Source organism: Procambarus clarkii, chromosome 23 (genome assembly GCF_040958095.1).
Source record: "Procambarus clarkii isolate CNS0578487 chromosome 23, FALCON_Pclarkii_2.0, whole genome shotgun sequence".
NCBI classification, from domain to species: Eukaryota; Metazoa; Arthropoda; class Malacostraca; order Decapoda; family Cambaridae; genus Procambarus; species Procambarus clarkii.
The window spans coordinates 14,151,263-14,163,832 of NC_091172.1; the positions used below are offsets into that span (position 1 = coordinate 14,151,263).

The 12,570-nt window shown below is 42.5% G+C and overlaps 1 protein-coding gene across 1 annotated transcript in view; it reads right to left on the reverse strand.

Moving 5' to 3' along the window:
• Positions 1-12,570, reverse strand: part of PIP5K59B (Phosphatidylinositol 4-phosphate 5-kinase 59B) — a 311,973-nt gene that overhangs the window by 168,473 nt on the left and 130,930 nt on the right. Inside the window, exon 17 of the mRNA XM_069329652.1 lies at positions 216-236. Coding sequence (XP_069185753.1) covers positions 216-236 — 21 coding nt within the window. The remainder of the gene's footprint in view (positions 1-215; positions 237-12,570) is intronic.

Genomic DNA, 12,570 nt, shown 5'->3' on the forward strand with positions numbered 1-12,570 from the left:
TCCACCACATTCATAAAATGTTTATTCATACACAGCCTTATAGAGCATATTTTCATATGCATATAATTTCCCCTGTACCAAGCGCAAACATTCAAATCTTTCACCTAATATTGCAATATTTACACTCTTGCCTCAACCCAATTGCTTGTTTACAAACAACACTACATTATTTTCTAAAACTCTGATCATTAAATGATTTCTTCATTAAAACTCACCTGGCAATCTTCCTCCAGCCCCTGCAATAAAAAATTTCAAAGTTAGTTATATGAGCAATATTAGATAGGAAAATCATACATACAAAAAATACAAATGCATAATAAACGCACATACAGTATATAAATTTCTATACTGTACATATTTTTATACAAACGCACGCACACTTATATTGGAACATGTGAAGCGAGAAGGTGGTAGATGCCAAAATCGTCATATGACAGTAGTACCGGGATGTCTAAGAACTACAAGCCTAGCTTTCATTGTGTAACTACACTAACAAAATTGCACATACATGCGCTCACACAGCCACCTACCCCAACTCATATATACATACAGCAATACACACATACAGTACACTCTCAATTCAATTATATAGGACCGATACAGATTCACTTTAACGACAAATTTATTGCAAGTGGAGATGTCTTCAGGGGACATTTGTGTAATACTTTTTTGTCAAGAAAAAAATTACTATGCCTGTTTTTTCTCCTAATGTTTCATTCATTATGATAATGGATAAAAATGTAATTAAAGCCATTAGAGTACATTCATACCCTAATATTTCCAATGCTGTATGGGCTAATATCACTGAGCAAAATTTTCCTTTCAACCTATCACATGACAAGACAACTTTTCATCAGTTCTAAGAAGTTTGACTTAGTTTCCTAACAAATCCACACATCCCCTGCTTTGTCAAATCATTGAATGCTTGATCGGTGAAACAGGTGAGCAAGTCCAGTCTGGATAATTTGTACTGCAATCGGAGATTCAATGAAACAAGGTCCAATTTTCTCCTCTTGAGACCTAGCTGTGGACAGCGCTTGCGTCCAATACAAAAATATTTGTATAAAACTCATTTTTTATCTGATAGACTTCGGGATAGTTTCAAAATAAGCGTCCTTAGAGTGCGCACAATTTGATTCCAAAATGAAAGATGTAACAAGAAACCTGATGTCAAAACACTTGAAAGATTATACTGTTTAGGTCAAAATTTTAAAATAATTGTTGAAATTCTATTTATTGTGCTATTATTTTGGGACTAGTTTTAAAATGTGCACTTTTACATTGCGAACAATTTGACACCAAAATGAAAGATGTAACAAAAATTGATGTCAGAAAACTGGAAAGATATAAATAATTTTGTGATGAGAGTACAAAATTAAAATATTTGTTAAAATTCCTGTTATTGCTCTATTATTATGAGACTAGTTTTAAAATACGCGCCTTTATTTTGCGAACAATTTAATACCAAAATGAAAGACATAACACGAAAATTGATGTTATCAAACTGAACGAGTACTTATACACATTAGGTTGTGGTGTGCCAATTGGCACTCGTTAATGGGTAACTTTAGGCTTTCCTGCGGGGAATCACACCAAGCTTTTGTACATTATATGCATATACATCTGCAGGGAATTTAATTGTGAACACAATGCTACCAAAATAAACGACGTAGCACGAGAATTAAGGTGAGAAAGCTGAAACGAGTATACACATTTCAGTGTCGGCGTGCGCTTGCTCGCACGCCGGGGGCGTGACCTCTAAGTTGGCGGCGCGCATGCCCAGCACGCGATAGTGTTAAAATTTTTTTTTTTATACACACACACACATATACAGTGGTACCTCGGAATGCGATTGTCCCTGTATGCGAGGTTTTCGGAAGGCGAGCAGTATTTACTCCAAAAATTTGTCTCAGAAGGCGAGGGTTACTTCGGGACGCGAGTTTGTTGATACGCGTACAGGCCGACCTAGCGCGTGGTGGTTCGGCAATCGTCGCCCCTCCGCCCCGCCGCCCCTCAGTTTACCATTGTCTCGCGCTCAGTGACTACCCCCACATCAATTCTTCTCGCGGATTTTCAGTGTTTTGTTGGATTTTTGGTGATTTGTCTATACAATTTGTTATTATATATCTCACCATGGGTCCCAAGAAAGCCAGTGGTAAGGATAAAGGCCAGAAAGCTCATGTGAGGATGACAATAGAGGAGAAACAAGAGATCATTCGGAAGCATGAGAACGGTACACGTGTTGTTGAACTTTGTAGGCAGTACAACAAAGCCACATCAACAATATGCACTATACTTAAGAAGAAAAATAAGATTATGGGTGCTAAAGTGGCAAAAGGAGTAAGAACATTAACGGCACAAAGACCACAAATACTTGAAGAAGTGGAAAAGTTGTTATTAATTTGGATACACGACAAGGAGTTGAGGGGTGATAGTGTTTCGGAGGCCATTATTTGTGAGAAAGCCAGGGTGTTGCACGAAGACCTTCTAAAGAATACCCCTGCAACGAGTGATGCAGATAAGAAAGAGTTTAAGGCAAGCAGAGGCTGGTTTGAAAAATTTAGAAAGAGAAGTGGTATCCATAGTGTTACAAGGCATGGGGTTATGTGATGTGATTATGGAAGGGGACTCCCCTTCCAAACAGTAACTCCTCTCCTCCTCCCCCCTCCTCACCATCTTCCATACGCCTACAGCACTCGACAGCAAAGTAAGTAATAACTGGAACACAGTTTTGTAGGTTTATTTAGATGAATTAGGTAAATTAGGTATAAAAATTTAGTTTGATGTGGGGTTTTTGGGGTAGTCAGGAACGGATTAATTCATTTCCCTTTATTTCTTATGGGGAAATTAACTTCGGAATGCGAGTTTTCGGAAGGCGAGGCATCTCCAGGAACGGATTAAACTTGTATTCTGAGGTATGCCTGTACACACACACACATATGCACACACACACATATATATACACACATATACACACACACACACACATATATATACACACACACTTTTTTTTTTTTAGCCAATTGGTTTATTGAGGTCAATTTCTGCAAACCCATGTACCATTTTGTATATAGTTTTTGCCACAAAGATTTGTTTATTGTGTATTTTCACCTAACTGCAGATAAGACAGCTGTGTAATAACATGTGCAGTTACAGAAAGAATATTGCAGTTAGTCGTGTCCTATCTTCATTATAATCTTTGTCATATAATACAGTACTTTGAAATCACTTATGGTTTTGGCATCCAACACCTTCTCACATATTAAATTCCACCAAATGTGCACAACTCTGTTCATAAAAAGAGAACTTTAGAAGATTTTTCAAAACCTTTATTGTCTAAGCAGTCGTATTCTAGACAGTGCAGCTTTTCTTTTCCTCGGTGTAAAACTAATATGATTTGATCATATTTCCACACTTCTTACTATCTACTAACTTTGGCATGTTTAATGGCCTCAAGTTTTCCTCATAAATCTTGTTTCTTAGGTCCAGAAGCCATTTGGTATCATGTCTGTACCTTTATATTTTGTGTAAGAACTGTGTATTTTACATATGGACACCATACAACTGCTGCATACTCCAATTTCAGTCTCATGAATGTTGTGAATAATTTCTTTATATTTCCCAATTTATATGTTTAAAAGTGATTGACAGTATTTGCAAGTGTAGCATAGGTTCTTCTCAAAATGCCTTCAGTGCGGTTATCTGGTGACAGTTTACTATCCAGATTTGATCCCAAAATCTTTCATTATCCGAGTTTTCAATATCTTTTCCACATAATTTGTAATTTACATGCGGCCTTTATTTACATTGAATTCCATTGCCCATGTGTTGCTTTATGCACATATTTGTCTACATTATTTTGAAGGGCCTGGCAGTCATTAAAGTCTTTACTCACCCTAATAACTTTGTATCATCTGCAAACATGTATACATGTGTGAGCATGAGTAAATTACCTAGGTGTACTTACATAATGAAAGCTATGCTCGTGGTGTCCCATCTTCCCAATACTGCTTGTCATATGATGCTTTGAAACTGTTTACGGTTTGGCCTCTACCATCTTCTCACCTATTTTGTTCTGTCTACTACTTAGTTTGCAAAACTGAATTTTATTATTTTTTGGTACAGCCTTGTTTCCTTAGCTTGAATCTAATTGACATGATCACTATGTACGAAACAATATGTACAGTGTATGGTGATCATGGCAACATGATCACTATGTACAAGATTGCAATGGGAATTGACAAAATTGATAAGGAAGAATTTGAAAACAAACTTCAAGAAGAAGAGATAATATACTCAAGCTAACTAAACAAAGATGCTAAAAGGATCATTAGAAAGTTCACTTTTGTGAACAGTGGTAGATGCTGGGAACAAGAAAGTGGTGGAGGCCAAAACTGTCAGTAGTTTCAAAACTTTATATGATAGTGGGTGCTGGGAAAATGGTACACCACAAGTGCAGCTTTCATACTATAACTACACATAAGTAATTTCTTAGGTAGTTCCACACACACACACATACACATAGAACACCATTCTTATAAAATCCTACACATATTGCAACTCCATTCAAACATATTAGACTTTTGTGAATCTCTACATGCAGTGGATGTTGGTTCCACTGATCTTATATTATTAAATAATGACATAACTAAAAATGTCTGGCTATGTAGGGCTTTGTTGACATGAATGTGGTTCTGAGAAATGTTTACAAATGTAACAAAATATTTAACAATTTATTTTTTCCAATTGACTTTTTAGTGTCAAAATACATACATGTAGTCTACCATGTCAAGTTAGTTGACAACAGATATTCTTTAACAAGAAATGTAGTCTAGCTAGAATGAATGCATTTGAGTGGAGTTACACTGTAATGTATTTCACTTTACTAAGAAAAGTAAGTACAATATAATAAGCATTCATTTAAGTATCTTTTGATTGAAAAAATACAGAAACAATGAAATCAGATTTAAAGTACATTAAAGATAAAAAATTACACACAAACAAATGGCAGTAAAGCTCTGTCATTATTTGTATGATATTGTGCAAGTCACTGTTTTGGGAACACAATTTAGACATATGAGCAACTGCATTACTGGACAAAGAACAGGACAAGTACTTAGGTTTTACAATCAAAAAACATGATAGGGCATAAGGTTCACTATGAGCTAACATGTCAGTCAACCCAGCATAATTAAGAATGATTTCAGTGAGTTTTCAATGGATACTAGTGAGTAAAATAAAGGAGATAAAAAAACACCAGCGTTGAATGTAATGAAACGCCATTTTCTGGGTGAGATCCGGAGGCTCTCCGGAGCTACACCAGGCTGATGTGTATATATTAGACTGTGGCAACAGTCAATTGATGGAGTTCTAGACCTACAGGAACCATGAGCCAGAACCTGGCCCCCCCTCAGAGAGATACGAGGAGCAATAGCCTATAGACACTGCCATGTAGTTGGAAGCAGTCTACATCTGCCATGTAACAGGTCAGGCACCCAGAAAGGTAGGAATCCCAAAACAGACTAGAGCTGGTTAAAATGGCAAACCAAAAGCCGAATGAGCAGGCAGAACTCCTCAATCGGAAAACAAGCAAACAAGAATGATGTCACCACAGCTGCCGCGTTGCTGTCTGTTCAGCTTCCCTCTCCCCGGGAGGGGGAGAGGGGAGCCCCAGACCTCCTGCGCTGGCTACCCAACCCCAGTTCAGAGGCTGAATATCAAAAACACGAAAACCACCAACCGGAGGGAGGGACGGATGACAGGGAGCCTCCGGGTTTCCCCCAGAAAATGGCATTTCATTACATTCAAATTACATTCAATGATGGTTTTCTGTAAAGAGCCCCTTCGGTTCCAGGAGCTACCTAACCAGATAAAGGAAAAGAGGGAGGCAGCCAGGACCCAGGAGGCAGCCATCACTCGCTCCTCAACTTGAAGTCGCGACAACTAGCTGCAACCTGCAACCCAAGGCAACACAAGCCCTAGAAGGGCCAGGAACCATGCAGCCAGGACCCTGTTCGACCACCAAAAGCCCCTCGCCCGAATGTCAGCCCACGACATATTACCTAAAACAGCAGCCAAAGCCGCGAACTTACGGACGCCATGGGCATGGGGATAGATCGCAGGCTGGCAAGACCGAATAATCCTGCGGACGACCTGGCAGACTCACGACCTGGAACGGGGAAGAAGTTAAACCGGATCAACCGAAAGCGCATCCCCAGCCATTGAGGCCGTGGCGCAAGTACCGGCTAAGAGTCGCAACTGGACACAACTGGGCAAGCTGAAGCGGCTCCACCAGTGAGTGCCACACGATATGAGGCAACAGTATTCGGCATAAGATGACAATCCTGAAAAAACCAAGAGAGAAAGAACAAAACAATCCGATCAGAAATCAAAGACAACCTACGAAGAGTCAAGAAGTGCTGAAAGGACTGCCAGGAAACTTCAAACTGTCGCAGAGATGACACTCGCAGATGGAACACCATCAATGAAGCCACCTGATCATCATACAAGTGGAGATAAACCCATGTCTAAAAGACCAGACGCGAAGATCAGAGGAGAAAATGTATCCAGCCATGTACATAACCGGACCAATCTGCTGAAAGAGGTAGAACAGTGGGAAGACTCTCAGGATCGGACACTGAGCAAGCTGCGCCTGAAACCATGGCTGGGCCATTCACCAAGGTGCCAACAAGACTACTCTCCCCCGGAAAGTCTCCAGGCGAGCCAGGACCCGGAGCAAGAGCTGAATCATGGGGTGAAGAGGTACAGCTAACCCCACCTTCACCAGTCCATTCGAAAGGCATCGACCCTGACAGCCTCGCAGTCGGAAAAGAGTGCCACATGTACCGGAAGATGTCATAACCAGGCCGACATGAAGAGGTCCACCTCCGGGCACCTGAATGTCTGGTAGAGCCAATGGAATGAGTCGGCATCGACCGTCCATTCCGTGGACAGGGGAATGAAACGACACTGAACACAATGAGTGTGTCCAATATACAGGCTGTCCGCCAAGACACTGGACACACACTGGATATGAACCGCCAGGAGAGCCAAACCCCGAGAACTCGGCAGACGAGTCACCTGAAGCGACCCGCCCCGAAGAGCCAAGGACCACATTGAACCCCGCGATTATACCAATGGGCAGCAGTCCGAATGGAGCTCGATCGTCGATCCGCGAGCGATGTAAACCCTCTAAAGCGAATGCCACACTGCTACAAACTCTTGCACCGTACTGTGAGTCTAACAGAAGGACGGACCCCACTGACCCTTGCCGGCCTGGTGAGCACTGGTCACAAAGCCCTACCCGAGAGCCAACACATCCATGAACATATCAAGCGAGGACTTACGTAGTAGATGTAAAGGCACAGAACCCCGAAAAATCCGAAGAGGAAGCCGGCGATCTAGCAGTCGATGCAAGGTCCCCAGGGTCCGAACCCAGTGATACTGAGAGCGGTAGAAAAAGGATGTCCCCGATGGAACCAGAACAGCTTCCGAAGGCAGATTTGACCAGACAGATAGACCAGCATAGTGAAGTTCAGACTCCCATACAGCTGCTCGAGCAACCAACAAGTGACCCGGGTGCTCCCCCCCCCAAAAAATACCGAAGGTGGGACTGCAGCAATGACGTACCACAGGAGGGAGAGACAAGGAAGCGGTCTGAGAGTCCCATACAAAAACCCAGCCAAGTCCGAACCTAAGAGGGAACCAAATGGGACTTCCTCCAGTTCATCAAGAACCTGAACTCTGCGAGCTGGGAAAGAACCAAATCCCTAGCAAGCAGACACGCGGACTGCATGGGTCGTAGACCAATCAGTCGTCTAGGTAATCCAGAACGCAAACCCCTAACAGATGCAAAAGGGTCACCACGACTTGGGTAAGGCATGTGAAAATGGGAGGAGCCAGAACCAAGCCGAATGGAAGGCAACAAAATCAGTAAACGTGCCATCCCACAACAAAACCGAGCCAGTTCCTGAACTACCCGGATAAATCGGGATGTGCCATTACGCATCCTGGAGGTCCAGAGACACCATCCAAGCATCTGGCTCGAAAAGAAGCCAGACCTGGGACAGAGTGGTCATTTGAAAGGAGGGACAAAAGACCCAGGGGTTCAGATGGGACAGGTCCAGAATGAACCGCAAGTCTGCACAGTCCCGTTTCGGACCGGGAAACAGGTAGGAAACCCACCTGAAGGACACCGTCGTTTCAACCACGCCCAAACAAACCCACTTCAGGATGATCCAACCGAGTGCAGGAAAAGAGACCTGCCCTGCCAGCCTCAAACCCCCAGAAGGAGGAGAAGCGACCCAACGCCGCCAACGTCTCTAGAGGTGTCTAGACACGAAGTGGAAAAAATGCTCAAGGAGCTAAATAAGAACAAAGCAGTTGGTCCAGATGGAGTTTCACCATGGGTTCTGAGAGAATGTGCACCTGAGCTCAGCATTCCGCTTCAACTGATTTTTCAGGCATCCCTGTTTACAGGAGTTGTAGCTGATGTGTGGAAAAAGGCTAACATAGTTCCAATCTACAAAAATGGAAGCAGGGAAGACCCCCTTAATTATAGACCTGTATCATTGATAAGTGTAATAGTCAAAATATTGGAAAAAATAATTAAAACTAAATGGGTAGAACACCTGGAGAGAAATAATATCAGACAGACAGTATGGTTTTCAATCTGGAAGATCCTGTGTATCGAATTTACTCAGTTTCTATGATCAAGCAACAGAGATATTACAGGAAAGAGATGGTTGGGTTGACTGCATATATCTGGACCTAAAAAATGCTTTCGACAGTGTTCCACATAAGAGGTTGTTCTGGAAACTGGAAAATATTGGAGGGGTGACAGGTAAGCTTCTAACATGGATGAAAAATTTTCTGACTGATGGGAAAATGAGGGCAGTGATCAGAGGCAATGAGGGCAGTGATCAGAGGCAATGTATCTGGAGAAATGTCACAAGTGGAGTACCACAGGATTCAGTTCTTGCACCAGTGATGTTTATTGTCTACATAAATGATCTACAAGCTGGTATACAGAATTATATGAACATGTTTGCTGATGATGCTAAGATATAAGGAAGGATAAGAAACTTAGATGATTATCATGCCCTTCAATATAACCTGGACAAAATAAGTATATGGAGCACCACTTGGCAAATGGAATTTAATGTTAATAAATGCTATGTTATGGAATGTGGAATAGAAGAACATAGACCCCACACAACCTATATATTATGTGAGAAATCTTTAAAGAATTCTGATAAAGAGAGAGATCTATGGGTGGTTCTAGATAGTAAACTATCACCTGAGGACCACATAAAGAATATTGTGCGAGGAGCCTATGCCACGCTTTCTAACTTCAGAATTGCTTTCAAATACTTGGATGGCAATATACTAAAGAAATAGTTCACAACTTTTGTTAGGCCAAAGCTAGAATATGAAGCGGTTGTGTGGTGCCCATATCTTAGGAAGCACATCAACAAACTGGAAAAGGTGCAAAGACATGCTACTAAGTGGCTCCCAGATCTGAAGGGGAAGAGCTACGAGGAGAGGTTAGAGGCATTAAATATGCCAAAACTAGAAGACAGAAGAAAAAGAGGCGATATGATCACTCGTACAAAATATTAACAGGAATTGATAAAATCGATAGCGAAGATTTCCTGAGACCTGGAACTTTAATAACAAGAGATCATAGATATAAACTAGCTAAACACAGATGCCGAAGATATATAAGAAAATTCACTTTCGCAAACAGAGTGGTAGACGGTTGGAGCAAGTTAGGTGAGAAGGTGGTGGAGGCCAAGACCGTTAGTAGTTTCAAAGCGTTATATGACAGAGTGCTGGGAAGACGGGACACCACGAGCGTAGCTCTCATCCTGTAACTACACTTAGGTAATTACAGGAAACGACCCGAAAAGCCCACGAATTGTGGGACCAGGCGTGAAAAAACAGTGCGAGCTTCCCACCCCCTCCATCAACGGGGCAAACCACGAAAGGGTCGAATACCATTAAAAAGAGCCCGACCGACACTCAGTTCCACCAAAGAAATAAAATGTTGAACCCTGCAAGATGTGTAATCACCGGGGACCTAATGCAGAGCCATCAAAATCATGCAGGTGGTCCTACAGCCACACCAGGCAGACCACAACCAGGCAAAACAAAAGAAAATAATCACCCCACAAAAGCACAATATGGAATATAGTATGGAATATATGGATATAAAGCAATATATGGAATAAAAGCACAAACAGGAGGAACAGAACCGGCACTGTGTGTATTATAAGAGCTACTCAGTACCTTGCGCCCCAGCCAGCAATGATGCTACCTCCTACGCAGGCCAAACAGGGGTAGGGAAAACTCCCAGCTGACCCCAAGGGAGGGCAATCATCGAACAGCAAACAAAAACTGCTGAGGTAGTTCCTAGTTTGTGGAAGGTAACCCCAAACTGCAAGGGCAGTACTTACAGGGCACCTAGGGAAGGGAACCCTAGGCGCATGTAGCCCCAGTACTTCTGGCATAACACCTAGCTCGCACACCACCATCACACCAGAGCACAGCACTGCTCAAGGATTGGAGCCAGAGTTGATCGACCGCCACCTAACACAACACCCTCAGAACTGGGGTCGAGTAGCCGGCACGGGAGGTCTGGGGCTGTGCTGCAAGGCAGCTGTGGTGACGTCGTGATTGATTGCTTGTTTTCTGACTAGGAAGTTCTGCCTGCTCATTCGGCTTTTGGTTTGCATTTTTTAGCCAGCTGTAGTTTGTTTTGTGATTTCTACCTTTCCGGGTGCCTGACCTGGTAGACAGCAGACATAGACTGCTTCCATCTACATGGGGGTGTCTATAGGCCACTGCTCCTCGTGCCTCTCTGAGGGGGCCAGGGTCTGGCTCGTGGTCCCCGGTAGGCCTAGAACTCCATCGACTGACTGTTGCCAGGGTCTAATATACAGTGTATACACATCAAACTGGTATAGCTCCAGGGAGCCGAAGGGGCTCTCCACAGAAAGTAAGATGTAAACCTTTTGAGCTTCATAACTAGCCAATGTAATTTATAGCAGGTTATGGTTAAATAATTATTTTGAACCCAAGTAATTAAATTACTGAATATTGAATTTTTAGTAAAATATTAAGCAAAATCAAACAAGGCTACTCTTAAGAATGTTTATAAAAAGGGGACAATTGAAACAAAAAAATAAAGATGCTCAGGATCTGGAAATTACGTGAGTTAGTGAGTTCCAATCAAAGATCACAAATATGCCACAAGTTAAGCTGTCCTATAGGTACTTTGACTCGTGAAAACATTCAGGCATTTGGGAATAAAATTGGATAAACTATTAGTCTAATACTGTTTTTAACCCTTTCACAGTGGACAGCGGACAGTATGTATGTATGTGCGAACGAGCCTGAATGGTCCCCAGACATGTATGCAACTGAAAACTCGACACCCCAGAAGTGACTTGAACCCATACTGCCAGGAGCACTATGCAACTGGTGTACAGGGGACCTTAACCCTTAGACCGCGCAAATCATATATACATATGCTTTCAGTGGCAAAACCGAAACCACGCAAGTCATAGCCACGACCGATAGTTGCCAGATGCCACCTAGAAAAAAAATCCAGGCCAACATTCTTGGGTGTGAGAGCTTCAGAATTGAGCGAGCCACCAAGGCTGACGCATGCAGCACGAGCTCACAGCCCCGCTATTCAGCTTGTGACCACAGCATCGCCTACAAATGCCATAATATATATGTTCATGCTATTATTTAGAGATGATAGTATTACAGAAGATCCCTGACTGTGATAAAACTGTCCAGGATTCTGATAATAGCAGGATTGTGGTGATATTTAGCGCTGTGCTCCATGAAGAGAGGAGTAATACTGTGAGAGGGAGGGCGGTGGCGTCGTCGTCTGACTGTGTGTGGCCCACTTTTATTGACTGCACTCAACATACCAGCTTAGTGATTCACTATGGTGAACACATATGTAGATACTTATATATAACGTATGTATAGGTTGGGAGCCGCCATTTTGGTGAGGGAGGTGCATTGTCTGCACGACTTATGTTGTTTACTGGTGGCCACTATGGTCTTTGGGCACCATACCAGCTTATTTGTATAGGTATGGTGGATAAAACAGGCAGATACTTATATATAATGTGCGTATATAGCGTAGTAATACCACAAACAGTATTGTTGGAGGAGAAATATTAGTGCATCTGGCCTTGAGGGCAGCCGCCACCAGATGACTGTGTGGGTAATTACCTAAGTAATTACCTAAGTGTAGTTACAGGATGAGAGCTACGCTCGTGGTGTCCCGTCTTCCCAGCACTAAAAGTAGCCAAGTCTTTGTGCCTTTACTCACCATACAAGCTTAGATGTACAGTTATGGTGAACAAAACATGTAAATACTTATATATAACATCTGTGTATAGTGAGTAAATGCAAAAACAGTATTGTGGGAGGAGAATGAAGGCGAGTGAGGTGATGTTGAGGGAGGGAGTGGCAGCGAGTGGCTGGCTGGTTTGTGGCGGTCACTCCTCGTTGCATTTTGACTCAAGACCAAATTAGTGGTTCGTT